This window comes from Artemia franciscana, chromosome 6 (assembly GCF_032884065.1).
Source record: "Artemia franciscana chromosome 6, ASM3288406v1, whole genome shotgun sequence".
Taxonomy (NCBI): Eukaryota; Metazoa; Arthropoda; class Branchiopoda; order Anostraca; family Artemiidae; genus Artemia; species Artemia franciscana.
This window is the reverse complement of record NC_088868.1, coordinates 2,548,941-2,564,509: the sequence shown is the minus strand read 5'-3', so window position 1 is coordinate 2,564,509 and position 15,569 is coordinate 2,548,941. Positions and strand designations below refer to the sequence as shown.

Here is a 15,569-nt window from a genome sequence, read left to right as displayed (position 1 = left end):
AAAAACTTTTCATCGCTTTATCAATTTCGTCTGAACGTTTCGTAGAAAAGATATGCAACGATTTTACCAATTATAATAGCTCAAAAAGATTTTTCTATCTTCATAGGGGCACCCAGGCATAAACTTTCAGAGGGAAGGAGGGGAATTGAAAACACAAAAAGTCAATTCCTAGTCCATATTTTCTCAATTTAACCAGTCTTAAAGAAAATACAGCCCGAGCCACATCATAGTCACGTCTGTCGATAAGAAAACAAACAATTTTTATGGATGGCATGGCATTTTTTTATTTTAGCGTCGCACTTGTGTTTAAAAAGTGGAAAATTAAAACAGCAAGAAATTAGTTTAAAGAGTTTGCACCAACACTAATTTATGTCCCACTGTTCTCTACTAATACTATGTCTTCCTAGCTTTTTTCAGATTCCTCTCACAGACAGAAGAACCACTGTTCTACGTTTTCATCTTTTCTAGTTTTAAAAAGTGTGCCTTAAACCTTGACTCTGATTTGTCAGTCAAGAAACTTATGCTAGAAAGTTGAACAATGTTCAACTCGAGAAAAATCGAACGGCGAACATAATTGGCGCTGTAGCAATGCGTAATTTTGATTTTATCGATAGATATGACTATGACGTGGCTCAGGTGTACCACTCCCAACGTTTCTTTTTTTGTGCAGATATCCTAATTAGTGTCTAATTAGCAATCGTAACGTCTTCCACTAGCAACTTGTCGTCTAACATAATTAGCAACTTCTTCTGATAGTTTCAAAGATGGCAGCTCTTGTTCAAAGTTGGCGGGCGTTCCATAGCCCGCAATATAGCCATTCAAACGGGCAGCCACATACGAGTTATTCATTTCTTCTACATTCATTGTATCCAAGTCGATCTTATCCACTAGCCAAGGGTGCTGTTGAAGTATATATTTTTGATGATAGCTGGAAAGCAAAATGTGATTAAAATAAACATTTAAATAATATTTATTAATAAGCTTTAATAATATTAAATAATATTTAATAATAGTTCATAATAATATGAACTTAAATAATAAGCTAGATTAAATAAGATTATTATCGAATTAGTAAATGGTTAACAACCTATATCAATTTATAATAAGAAGAACTAATGATGTAATGATTAGTGATCCATTAGACGTGATTCATTATATATTCATGTAACAACGTAAATAACTAATGAAGTAATTATTAGTAATTTATTAGATACCAAGAAATTAAATAAACCTGTTCGCAAACCCAAGGCCAATAACGTGAGAGATTTGCAGACAGCTTCCAAACAGAACTTCCAATGTCAGCGACTATATTATATATTGTATACTAGCTGTTGGGGTGGCGCTTCGCGCCACCCCAACACCTAGTTGGTGGGGCGCTTCGCGCCCCCCCCAAGCCCCCCCGCGCGCGTAATTCGTTACGCGCCATATTAGTTACGCGCCATTGTAGTTGTGTCCCTGTTTCCCACCTGTGAATAGAGATAGATATAAATATATGTTTTTAACTACGTAAAACATGCGAATATACAACATTCTTCGCTGTCCCATTGTCTGTGCATATAAATAGATTGTCAGGTTTACTGACTCTTGAACATGCAACATATAATTGTCCATGGGAAAAACAATCCGTATTCAGATCTATACCTCATTATTCTAATGATGTGTCCCTGTGTCCCGGTCGTCATTTATATTCCCTGTGTCCCGGTCGTCATTTGTGTCCCGGTGTCCCAGTTTGTAATTTCTCTTTGAGTGTCCCGTTCGTCATTTATATTCCCTGTGTCCCGGTGTCCCGGTCGTCATTTGTGTCCCGGTGTCCCGGTCTGTAATTTCTATTCGAACAATCCCTGTGTTCCGGTCGTCATTTATATTCCCTGTGTTCCGGTCGTGATTTGTGTCCGGGTGTCCCAGTCTGTAATTTCTCTTTGAGGTTCCCGGCCGTCACTTATATTCCCTCTGTCTCGGTCGTCATTTGTGTCCCGGTCTGTAATTTCTCTTTGAATGTTTTTTCTTTTTAGTTTTTTTAAAGTTTTTTACCTTTTTTCTTTTTTCAGTTTTCTTTTTCTTCTTTATCTTTCAGCGTCACTATGACGAACCTTTGTTTTTTTTTAACTTAAATCTGGTAGGCATTGATGACCTTATCCAAGACAAAATCCCAAACCCAATCATCATCGCTATCATTTTCAGTTTTGATATGTTTTGACTCTCGCTGTCCAGGTGGATTTTCATCTAACTGCGCGGTTTTGCGTTCTTTAGCCGCAAGCCTGTTTTCTTGCTGTTCTTGTGATTCCCCGGCACGCTTTCTTTTCTTACTTTCTCTATCAGCTGCAAGCCTGTTTTCTTGCTGTTCTTGTAATTCCTTGGAACGCTTTCTTTTCTTACTTTCTCTATCAGCAGCACGTTTTTTGGCATAAACTCTTTGAGCAGCTTCCTCGGCTGTTGCCATTGTAGGTTCTTCAGTCATTTTACAATTAAACATTTTTCCGTGAACAAATGTCTTAAATACCATTAATGACGTCACCGTCAAAGCAAAAATGACGACAACTAATTTCATGACGTCAGTCGACACAGAAACATGACGTCACCTGATCCACAGACAGACACACAGACAGACAACTTATTTTTATATATATAGATATATAGTTTATATATAATATTGTATAGTATATGTATATATATAGTATTGTATAGTATATGTATATATATATTCGCGCCACCCCAACACCTAGTTGGTGGGGCGCTTCGCGCCCCCCAAGCCCCCCCGCGCGTAAGTCTTTACGCGCCATTGTAGTTGTGTCCCTGTGTCCCACCTGTAAAAAGAGATAGATAGATAGATAGATATATATATATATATATATATATATATATATATATATATATATATATATATATATATATATATTTAACTACGTAAAACATGCGAATATACAACATTCTTCGCTGTCCCATTGTCTATGCATATAAATAGATTGTCAGGTTTACTGACTCTTGAACATGCAACATATAATTGTCCATGGGAAAAACAATCCGTATTCAGATCTATACCTCATTATTCTAATGATGTGTCCCTGTGTCCCGGTCGTCATTTATATTCCCTGTGTCCCGGTCGTTATTTGTGTCCCGATGTCCCAGTTTGTAATTTCTCTTTGAGTGTCCCGGTCGTCATTTATATTCCCTGTGTCCCGGTCGTTATTTGTGTCCCGATGTCCCAGTTTGTAATTTCTCTTTGAGTGTCCCGGTCGTCATTTATATTCCCGGTGTCCCGGTCGTCATTTGTGTCCCGGTCTGTAATTTCTATTCGAACAATCCCTGTGTCCCGGTCGTCATTTATATATCCCGCCTGTGCCCCCGCCGTCCCCGTTGTAGTTGTGTCCCTGTGTCCCGGTCGTCATTTATACTCCCTGTGTCCCGGTCGTGATTTGTGTCCGGGTGTCCCAGTCTGTAATTTCTCTTTGAGGTTCCCGGTCGTCATTTATATTCCCTGTGTCCCGGTCGTCATTTGTGTCCCGGTGTCCCGGTATGTAATTTCATCAGTTGACAAACATGAAGTCAGTCGACAAACAACTTCATGACGCATACAGCTCAATTCTTAAAATGATGTCAGTCAACAAACATGACGTCAGTCGACACACAAACATGACGTTACTCGACACACACACACACACGGACAACTTATTTATATATATATAGATATATAGTATGTATATATATATATATATATATATATATATATATATATATATATATATATATATATATATATATATATATATATATATATATATATATATATATATATATATATATATATATATATATATATAGGTAAATATGGTGATGATATTAATCTGAATACCGTCACCATATTCCCCGAAATACCAGAAGAAAGATAAAACAATGCAACAACAAAAGCTGAACGAGAGTCTAAGCTAGTGATGAAGCTAAATTACGTATTGACACACAAAAAGACACTAAGTCGGAGACACCAGACTAGTCGGTGCCCATTCCCGAGTTATCTATGTAATTCTTAAACATGCAAGGATTGATTACTACCCTTTTCAACTGAAACCGATTAAATTGAAAAGTAAACGAAAGAAAACTATAAGACAAGAAACTTTTTTGCTTAAACAAGGTTTTAATTAAAATTAAAAACAACTAGCGCCATTGGCAGATCAGCGTTTTCTATTGCAACTAGCGAAATACAAAAGAAGCCTAATTTTCATTCAATAAAAATTGGATTTCAACTGAAATTCTAAATATATTCGGATAAACAGCCAATTTCCTTTAAATAGGCTATTCGGTTGCAATGGTCGTTTTGTTATTATATTGTTTTCCGTATCCGATATTTATGCTCAACTTCGAGTTTGCTTTGAATATTGTATCGATTTATGGATTTAATAGCTTATGAGGCAATGTCTTTCCCTGAAAATGCAGAACGACGCAAATGTAGGCATTCATATATGTTTGTTTCCGTATCAATCAAGAAAGCAGATCCTGCCTTTCTTGATTTTTTTTTTCCTGTTGCCACAATATTTCTAACATTTTAATAATACTCTTTGTTCTTTTTTGATCCTGGCAATCACTTTATAACAAAATCGGCCAAACAGTAACCAAAAATCTAAAAAACAAAATTTTGACAAAAAAAAATACATCTAATTCTAGTGTCCTTTTTAAGTGAAAGAAAAGATTGGAGGGCAAAAAGTCCCCTTCCCACGCCCTTTTTCCCTAAAATCGTACAATGAAAATTTAGAAACAGCTTTTTTGTTCAGCATAGTTAAAAGGTCCAATAATTATGCCGCTGGGGACAAATTGACCGACCCCTCCATTCCCCAGAGAAAGAGCCATAAGTTATGAGATTTGCCAATGGCTTACATATAATATTTGCTATTGTAAGGTACAAAACCATATATTTTGGAGAAGGAGGTAAATTTTTCTCCATGGGGGAATTTTCCATGAGAAAAATTCTCCATGGGGGAATTTTACTCGGGAGAAACTTTCCATCGAGGGGAAAGGAAGTTTCCAGAATTTTTTTTTACAGAAGGGGTATTTTTGGCTTAATTTGAAAAACGATAACAATTTAAGTAAAATAAAAGTTTTTCCTTCAAATTAAAGTATGCTGAAGAGAATTTCAGGGGAAATTGTTCGCAAGAAATTTTCCGAGAAAAATTTTCAGGAAGGATGAAACTGTCGGAAAGGGAGATCTCCGGGGAGGATTTTACGCGGGAGCGACTTTCCATGGAGTGATTTTTTCGTGTGGGAGTAGACATTTTTCTATGGAGAGGGAAGCGGGTTTCCTGGCACTATTTGAAAAACAATCAGGAATTAAATATAAAAAAGTTTTTCCACTGAAAACATTGAAACTTAAAACAAATAAAAAATTGTTCCGTATATGAATTAGGCTGCCCATTTTCAATACCTCGCTCTTTACACTAAGGTTTGACCTTTGTCCCAATTCTGAAAAACAAACTCCTGAAACTCCTTAAGGGTGCTATATCGACTGCTATTACCGAAATTAAGCTTTTTGTGCATATTGACCAGAACTTTAGTGTTACCATTATAGCTAGTAGAAATCTCAATAATAGTTCCGAGCAAGATAATAGTCAAAAGCATTGCAATGTCTTTTTTAGGCCATTTTTAGTGGTCACAAGAGTTTTTTTTTAATATTGACGGATACTGAGGGCTAGCAATGTCTCAAAGGGGGCACAAAAATACAGAAAATATCCGAAAAGTTCTTCAAAAAATGCCTGAGGTTCTTTTTAGCTCTTTTTTTATCATAAAATGTTGAGGCTTCGTTAGCATGTATAGGCTAACAAAGGCTATTTTTTAAAACATGTACAAATATGCCTTTTCCAATTTGGAAAGAGGTTTTTTCGTCTTCATCCAAACATAAAACTAAAGTCAAAAGACTGAGGGAAAAAATACAAATGCTTCAGGCTACTGATTTTGTTTAATCAAATTCATGATTATGCTGGCAACACTGGATATAATTTTCTTTTTTTCTTAGAATAATTGGCGTTATCAGTTACCTGTACTCTTTGTCTAAAACTTTAGGTGACTTAAATAATGGAAATCATAAAAGCTCACTCCAATACTACATATTATGAGAATACACAATAACATAATAACAACAAACGTAGACAACTTACTCCTCAGCATCATAGAAAATGCCAGCAGGTAGAATCTTTGTTTGAATTGTTCGTTTGGAGGTAGCTTCTATAGCCTTCATTGATCTTTCAGCTAATTCCTTTTGCTCGGCATCATGGTAGAATATGACCGACATATACTACAATAAAATTTTGAAACTTAACAGGAATTTAAATTAAAATATAATAACCAAGGACATAAACATAAAACACTCTTTGCTGTCTAGACCCATCTTAGGTCTAATCATACCTGAAAACCACGGTTTTTTAAGATCTTTTTGGGAGAATGCCATATTATAGTCAGTGCTGCCAGATTGAACCATGAGAATAAATTGGCGAAACTAGTTAGTTATTACATGTGACATCACTTTTCGTCCGTAACAATTCAACTGACTGATTGATGAAATTCTTAGGCCAGGGACATATTATCCTCAGTGTTGCCACGTTGAACTATGACACTGAATAAGCCAAACTTTTAGTCAATACGGTTGACAACACTTGTCGTCCATAAAATTCAAAAATTGGCAGTCTGTCAGTTCCCAAACAAAACTAAACTTTCAAGGAAAGCTGTACTTTCTTAGGCTCTTTAATACTATAAATTTTTAGCTAGTTTTTACTTTTTTTGCCCCCGTGATTTTCTTAAATTTGGCACTCACTACTATCAAAACTGAGTAACCAAAAGCTGCGTAACTTCATTTGAAGATCTCTTTCAAGAAAAGATTAGATTCTTGATTTTTCTTAATTTTGCAAGATATATATATTTATGTAAAGTTCCATTTGACCAATTGAACCAATCATATTTTATCATCAGCATCTTTAGCACTTTAATGCAACTCCTTGTAGACTGGTGCACGCTTGGGCTCATACAGAATCTGAACAGATCAAGGTCGTTTGTTAATCAGCTTCGATTCCGAGCAATCTGATGAAAAGTAATTTAACATTACTTGACCAATTGGACCCAGGGAAGCGGGAGTTTAAAATAGAATAGAGACAATACTGGCATCTAATTTCTTATAAAATAATAATATTGAATTAATACAAATAAATATTATCTTTTATGTATTGCTTACTTTACGAAGAAACCGAAAAAAACTACATGCTCGCAGATGCAACAGAAGAATATTCATGCCCTAATAAACATAATTCTAGGAAAAAATCCAACCTCGCCCTAAATGTCAGGCGTATGTAAATATCTGATGAGGATTGTAAGTGAAACCGTGAACTTATTGGGTTAATTGGAATATATTATGACGGTAGCAGACCTATAAGATAGTTGCTAGTATAGCTACCAACTGCAAGAAGAGCATTGGGAAAAACCCAATCTCTTTTTACATCTAGCCTGTTTTTTTTGTTTTTTTTTTCATGGCTGGGGGACAGGGCCGTATCCAGGAGGGTGTTCTACGCAAAGATTTTTATTTTTTTCGGGGGAGGGAGAATTTACAAAAAAAAAATCTCAAAAACGCATAAAACATTGTATATGTCCATTTTTGTTACGTTTCTACGAGTCAGACCAAAATTTCGGGGGGGGGGGGTCAAACCCACGAACCCAATCTTTTTTTTCTTTTTTACTCCACAAATTTCAAACATAGCATACCCTATTTATTTTATATTCCTTAGTTATATTTTACCAAATTATCGCGGAAAAGTGTATGGAAATTTCTTCAAAATCTTTCCCTTTCCCTGTGCTTTAGATAGTCTTATTAACAGTTTTTTTTATCTTGCATTCCAATCGTTCATAAGCACTAACAGAATTATTATTATTGTCAGCGGGGTAATTTGAGACTGGGGCCGTTTTCCCCCATCCTGAGAACCACCAGCCTCAGACTGGTTTGGGCAGGCAACACCAGAGGGGAAAGTTAATTTCCAGTCATTAACAGCAAGCAGCGATTGACCTTCAGAGCTGGTGCTAAGAAAATAACTTCTTTCTCCCGTCACAGGTTGCTCCTTATTGGATCTTTTAATATGCCACGGTCAGCACGCTTCAGATGTCCAGGGGGTTGACAACCCGTGCAAGATTTTAGCTACTATTATTGGCTTCAATCCATTCAATCTCGGCAAAGTATGACCCAAAAGAACCTACCTTGTCGTCACACAGTGGCCAGGGCAGCCAATGGCTGGAAGGTGACTGACAGGAGAAGAAGACTGACCTGTATTCTTACCTACTACTGTCAGAGGCACAACGTGAAGAATGCCACCGCTACACCTTTTGCCAACAGGAAGAAAAGAGTGAATTTTCAGGACCCAGTACAGGCTCAGTTTTGAAAATTATGCATTAATCTTGCAGGAGGGGAGGAAGGCCTGGGATTCTTATCAAGAATTACAATAACAAAATCGTGTCATATTACTCAGTTGCAGACTGCAATATTTGCAGGGTTTTTTCTAAGTATTCCACGAAAACTCTCAAGGCCTTGTTTTTGATTCCCCCAAAAAATTATGCTTATGCTGGATACACCAATAAATGTAAGCCAGACCCATCCGGGTGCGAAACCTGTAGCCTTTTGGATGGTATGTCAGGTCATATATAGTGCGAGTGAAATCAGACTATTGTGGTTGAAATAAGGATTATACTTTCCTTTCAAATTTTTGTAAGAAGTGGAATACTTGTGTCGAAATTTTACTCTGCTAAGATCAATTGTCAGTTTTCTACCTGTTTATTCACCCCCTTTTTACTTTTACCTCTTACAAAAAGTTGAAAATCGGAAAAAAACTGGTCAAAAGATATTAATTTTAATTGACATTTTTTACTCTTCCAAGACTAATTTCCACTTTTCAGTTTTTTGTTATTTTCCTTTCTAATTAAAAAATCATTTCTGCATTTAATGGTCAGTGGGGGAAGATTCTAAGGGGGTTAAAAGAATATTTGATTCTAACAAAAACATATGCACTATTGATTCTTACAGAAACGTATACACCATAAACAGCAAAAATGATGATGAACAAAAAAGGATGTCATCGTCAGTGGGAAGGACTTATCTAAGAAGGCTAAAAAAAATCTGGATCTTAAAAAACGCATACACAATAAACAGCAAAAGTGATGATGGTATGATGAACAAAAAAGTGATTTCATGGTCAGTGGGGGAGGTATCTAAGGGGGTTAAAAGAAATCTTATTCTTACAAAACATAAACACCATAACCAAACGGATGATGCTAAGATGAACAAAAAAGGTATTTTATGGTCAGTGGGGGAGGTATATAAGGGGCTAAAAAAACTCTGGTTCTTAAAAAAAAAGTATAGACCATAAGCAGCAAAAGTAATGGTGCAAAGATAACAAACCGAGCTGCCCTATTCAACACGGCTTAATGAGGCTACGTTAGTTAGCCACGTTAAGCCACGTTGCCACTTAATTGGCAACGTTAGTTAGCTTAAATTATTCTCAAAGAGGTTGAATTGTCTATACATTTATGTATTGTGTCTTTATACACCCAACAACTTTGATGAGCTTCAGCGGGGACTCTAATCCTCAACTTGTGTCCATAAAAAAGAGCTCACCTGTCTGGAGCATTTTGAAGTAGGATCATGATACTTCCAAAAAACATCTAGAAGTTTTGAGTAGTTGGTTTTGGTTTCATCATAGTGTACCTCGACTGTCTCAGTGTGATCTCCTCTATAAATTCAAAAATATTATGTGAGTTTCAGAAGTAGAGGGGCACTAACGACGTAAAAAATCACTTTACAGACAAAATTTCTTTCATACTTTAAAGATGGCAGCACAGACAGGCACGTAATACCAAGATCCGCCCAGACATCGATTTCTTAAAATCCCTGAAAGTTCAACCAAGCTCAGTCATGAAAGCAGCGACAAACCAGCCCAGTGTCTGGAATGTTTCTGCCGATTCATTCTCCTTTTGAAGCTCGAGATTCAATCTTGGTTGAATCTTGGTCGGACCACTTTTGATAGGTTCCCGTTTTAGCGTGGCTCAAGGGCGATCCAGCAAGAAAAATACCGCTGGAGTACTAGCCTCTCATTTCTGTGGTTAAGTTTGCGAGCATTTTTTGCAATATTATCAGCACAAAAATCGCCAAAGATGACGGTGTGGCTTAGAAATAATTGACTACGGATTATTTGACAAATGATCTTTTGATGATTAATTTTTGTTTTAATTATTAAAGCCAATATTAATCAAGAGTGGGATTTTGTGGCTATATCATTCCCTCAGTCACTGCAAACCTCGGGTAATTTGCTCCCAACTACGCATTGTACTCCGGCAGAAGGTGGAAAATCGGGAGATCGACCCTTATCGCGGCCTTTTAGTCAGTCTGGGAAACGATTTTTTCTAATCAGGGATACCGATTTGAGTGGGGGATCAGGCGTAGAAAGTTAAGGGCCCCTTTACACAAAAAATAAATCAAAAAGTGACTTGTAATGCTTTGAAGCAGGATAGCTTGAAACTTTGATAATTTTGAATTTATAATAAATTTTAATCAAACTTTTATACTATACGTATTTATTTTATACATATATTTATTATACTACATAATTTCAAACTACATATCTTAACATTCGAATCAACTGACCACGTCCTTGCTCAGATTATCTATGGTAAGTTCGAGATTCAATCTTGGAAGAAAAGGACGACCATTTTTGAAAAATTCCCGTCTTAGGGTGGCTCCAGGGCCATTGAGCAAGAAAAACCCTGATGGAGTACTAGCCTGTCATTTCTGTGTTTACGTTTGCGAGCATTTTTTGCAATATTATCAGCACAAAAATCGCCAAAGATGATAGTGTGGCTTAGAAATAATTGACTGTATACATGAATAATATGAGAAGCAAGTTTGTTTATCTACTTGTAAGGATGGTAAATAATAATATCATGGATGATAATTTTGAGCCAGAGGCTAGAAGCGCAACATTAGATTTTGACAAAATCTTAATCATTTTTCTATAAAAAAAACTTTTCAAATTCAATTCAATTCAATTTTCAATTTATTCAAATAAAAAATAAAAAAAAAATATAACACCAATAATAATAAGGATCCTGGAAGCGAACTTATTGAGGACCATAACCACAAAAAATTGAAAATGAAGAAGAGAGAAAAAAAAAGAAAAGAGAAAACATGGGTAATTAAAGCAAATTTAATAAGAATTTAGAGTTATAATATCAAAATTTTAGTACATTGTTATACAGCGTGCGAAAACTTGTGGATAGCTCGACACTGGAGGGTATTATATTCCATTGAAGTATAGATTTATAAATGGGGGATTGCTGGGCGGAACTAGAGACACACTTGGGGACAATGAAGGAACGGTTGGATGAATGGAGACAGAGGCCTTCAGAATTGTTAGTATTAAAATAAGATAATAATTGAGGAGGAAGATTTTTATGGTAAGTGGAGTATGCAAGGTATAGATTTAATTTTTTTTATGATTTGTTCAAAAGGGATAATACCAAAATCGGAGTACAAGTCCTGGGTGGGATATAGTCGGGGCAGCCGAAAAACTGCTTTGATGGCACGGTTTTGGGCAGATTTTAATTTAATGGTAACTGAAGGAAAAGTGTTGCCCCAAACAGATCCACAGTATGAGATATATGGGTAAATAAAAGAGTAATAAAGGGTGACAAGGATATCGGGAGGAAGAAAATAATTCGCACGATTAAAAGATTAAATGAAACAATTTTTGGAATTCTTTCACTTTCTATTTGATCAACACTGCTCAGTTTCAGAGAAACTTTTTATTTTTTTATTTTTTATTTTTATTTTTATTTTTTTTAAATTTATTTTTTACAAACTTTTTTTTTTTAGAAAAAAAGGTAGCAAAGCACTTTTGCTTTTTTTTTCTAAATATTAGCTGGCACAGCTAAATAGTTTAGTGGCAACAGTTAGCATTGGAAAATGAAGCAGAATTACATTCAAATTTAGATTATGGGTTTGACACCCTTCACTCAGAGCTTTCTGACACTTGCACTCATTGAAGACCCGCATTTTCCCCATCTATTTTCTGATGCATAGATAAGTTAGCACTTCTAAATAAGTAGCAAAAGCTAGTGCTGGGAAAAAAGCTAAGGAATTCAAGGAATAGGTTCAAAAGCCAGCATTTTTTTTTTATTAAATGGCTGGGAAGATATTTTTGTTGAAAACATTTTTTTCAAAGGTTCAAATCTATGACCCTGTGTGGGTATGACCATAAACCCCGTTACATATTTTTACTACAGTGCTGGAGAAAGTTGAATAACTTGTAAGGTCTTTTCTGATGAAACACCAAAAACAAATAAATCAAATGTAGAGTGGTTGTCATCATAGCGTATTTATTTCTTCTTCAAATTGAAAGTAAAGAAATACAGCATTGGACTTTACTTTCCCTATCGGTGGTGCTGATCTAGCACTCCTGATCGGTGATCGGTGGTGCTGATCAGCAGATCGGTGGTGCTGATCAGCAGATCGGTGGTGCTGATCAGCAGATCGGTGGTGCTGATCAGCTGATCGGTGGTGCTGATCTAAGTTTCATAGCTCTTCAGCCAGGAAGTATTGTACATAGTAATATATTAATTATGGTACTTAAATGGTAATTAGCGTATTTAAATGGTACAACTAAAACTGAGATGCCACAGTAGTGTACATTAATATAACCTTCAAATACACTATATATAAGAAAAAAAGCAAACAAATTCAAGGAATAGGTTCAAAAGTGGGCTCTTGGGCAATGCAAGGAGAAAAAAAAAACTAAAAAATTCAAGGAACAGATTCAAAAGTGGGCTCTTAGGCTATGTAAGGGAAAAAAAGCTAAAAAATTCAAGGAATAGGTTCAAAAGTGGGCTCTTAAGCTATGTAAGGGAAAAAAGCTAAAAAATTCATGGAATAGGTTTAAAAGTGGGCTCTTAGGCAATGTAAGGAGAAAAAAAAACTAAAAAATTCAAGGAACAGATTCAAAAGTGGGCTCTTAGGCTATGTAAGGGAAAAAAAGCTAAAAAATTCAAGGAATAGGTTCAAAAGTGGGCTCTTAAGCTATGTAAGGGAAAAAAGCTAAAAAATTCAAGGAATAGGTTTAAAAGTGGGCTCTTAGGCTATGTAAGGGAAAAAAAGCTGAAAAATTCAAGGAATAGGTTCAAAAGTGGGCTCTTAGGCTATATATAATAAGTCAGATTTACAAACAACAAATAAAACAACATTTTATCATCCTTTAATAAAATCGAAGAGGGACTAAACTCTAAAAAATATGAAGTGTCCCAACATCTCAGTTTTAATATGAAAGACAATTGAAAATATTAAAGAAAAGAGAATTATCACAAAATTTAAAAGTTTGGCCATTCTTTAAACTAATTCGTCAACATAATTCATACGCCATCTAATTTGTAGAATTTTTTATGGCATTGGAGCAAAATCATTTGAATAGAATTATAGGAGAAATAAAAAAGCACAGAAAAAACATCAGTTACTAATCACAGATTTAAAATTACCTGGTTTTAATAGAATTTCATAAAAATTGTCGTCAAAAGAGTATAGAGGTAACTAATTTTACGTATGTTTATGTTTAACTTTTAATTAATATTAAACTCTAATTGCGAAATACTTGAATGAAATTCCTTTAAACCATTATGATCTATCATTAATTTCAACATTAAGGTTTTTAGATTTATCAGCGAAATAAAAGCATCAATAAGGTATTTAATCACATAAAACTGCAAAGATTATCAAATAACATCTTTTAATATTCTGATCTTTATGATGCTGATGGTGATTTTTTTTTGTCTAAAACCAAGTTTCTTTTTCAATGAATACTACTATTACTAATAGCAAGTCCCTACCGCACCAAGCCACCAGAGGGCAACACAGTTATGCAAACTCATCTTCGACTCCAGTCTATTTAAAGATTCACTCTTTAATCCCTCCCACGAGGTTCAATTTTCCTTCAAATCGGTCCTTACCTTTTCCCATTTGGGAATGATCTGCTTTCCGTTTGGCCCCATATGAATGGCCAAAAACATTTATCTTTGGCAATATACTATCTCTCAATTTGTAGCCCAAAATGACAGACTTTTCTATAAATAATTATTTGAAGAAAAATTTGCAAACACAATTCAACCTAGCTTAACAATGTTTCACATATGTATCTAAATAAACCAATATCCAAAGGAGGGGAAGTTTACCCCTCCCCACTTTAAATTATCAAAAACTCTAGATTTTCAGGACTCTATAAGGTATGGTATGAAAAATATATTTGTATTTCCAATTCTAAAGTTTAATTCTCTTCTTATAAAAGGAAACAAGCGGTGTAAAACTTTAAAAAAGGGTTTATTTAAGGCATCTTCATTGTTTTGACTGTTACAGGCCTCACCTTCCTGAACCTGATGGTCTTTTATAATTTCTTGCACGGCTCACGCTCTAGCTACTTCGAAATTTCTGCCAAACTTTTCGTTCTATTTGCAAAAGCCTGGTAAACTTTCTTAGTTTACTTTGTTCACTTTCTGACAAATCAAACAGTTCGTGGTAACGAACTGTAGTAAGGAGCGACCCGGCTCAATAGTAACCAAAACTCTAAAAAATTGAATTTTTATATCAATAGCCACATCAAAAGAATCGCATTTTAATGCTGATTTTAAATATATAAGTTTCATCAAGTTTAGTCTTACCATTCAAAAGTTACGAGCCTGAGAAAATTTGCCTTATTTAGGAAAATAGGGAGAAACACCCCCTAAAAGTCATAGGATCTTAACGAAAATGACAACATCAGATTCAGCGTATCAGAGAACCCTACTGTAGAAGTTTCAAGCTCCTATCTACAGAAATGTGGAATTTTGTATTTTTTGCCAGAAGACAAATCACGGGTGCGTGTTTATTTGTTTGTTTTTTTTTTTTTTTTTTTTTTTTTTTTTTTTCCCAGGGGTCATCGTATCGACCAAGTGGTCCTAGAATGTCGCAAGAGGGATCATTCTAACGGAAATGAAAAGTTCTAGTGCCCTTTTTAAGTGACCAAAAAAATTGGAGGGCATCTAGGCCCCCTCCCACGCTCATTTTTTTCCCAAAGTCAACGGATCAAAATTTTGAGATAGCCATTTTGTTCAGCATAGTCGAAAACCACAATAACTATGTCTTTGGGAATGACTTACTCCCCCACAATCCCTGGGGGAGGGGCTGCAAGTTACAAACTTTGACCAGTGTTTACATATAGTAATGGTTATTGGGAAGTGTACAGACGTTTTCAGGGGGATTTTATTTTGTTTGGGGGTGGGGCTGAGGAGAGGGGGCTATGTTGGAGGATCTTTCCTTGGAGGAATCTGTCATGGGGGAAGAAAAATTCAATGACAAGGGCGCAGGATTCTCTAGCATTACTATAAGAAAACAATGAAAAATAAACATGAAAACGTTTTTTCAAATGAAAGGAAGAAGTAGCATTGAAACTTAAAACGAACACAGATTATTACGCATATGAGGGGTTCTAAAAATACTTTAGCATAAAGAGCGAGGTATTTAGGAGGAGATAAATACCTTGCTC

General features: G+C 35.5%; 1 protein-coding gene across 1 annotated transcript in view; it reads right to left on the bottom strand.

The window, feature by feature from the left end:
- Window positions 1-457: 457 nt before the first annotated feature.
- The window catches only part of LOC136027907 (peptide methionine sulfoxide reductase-like), a 38,085-nt gene continuing 22,973 nt past the window's right edge, over window positions 458-15,569 (bottom strand). The window contains 3 exon segments of the mRNA XM_065705345.1: window positions 458-928; window positions 6,141-6,277; window positions 9,629-9,743. Coding sequence (XP_065561417.1) covers window positions 691-928; window positions 6,141-6,277; window positions 9,629-9,743 — 490 coding nt within the window. The 3' untranslated portion in view covers window positions 458-690.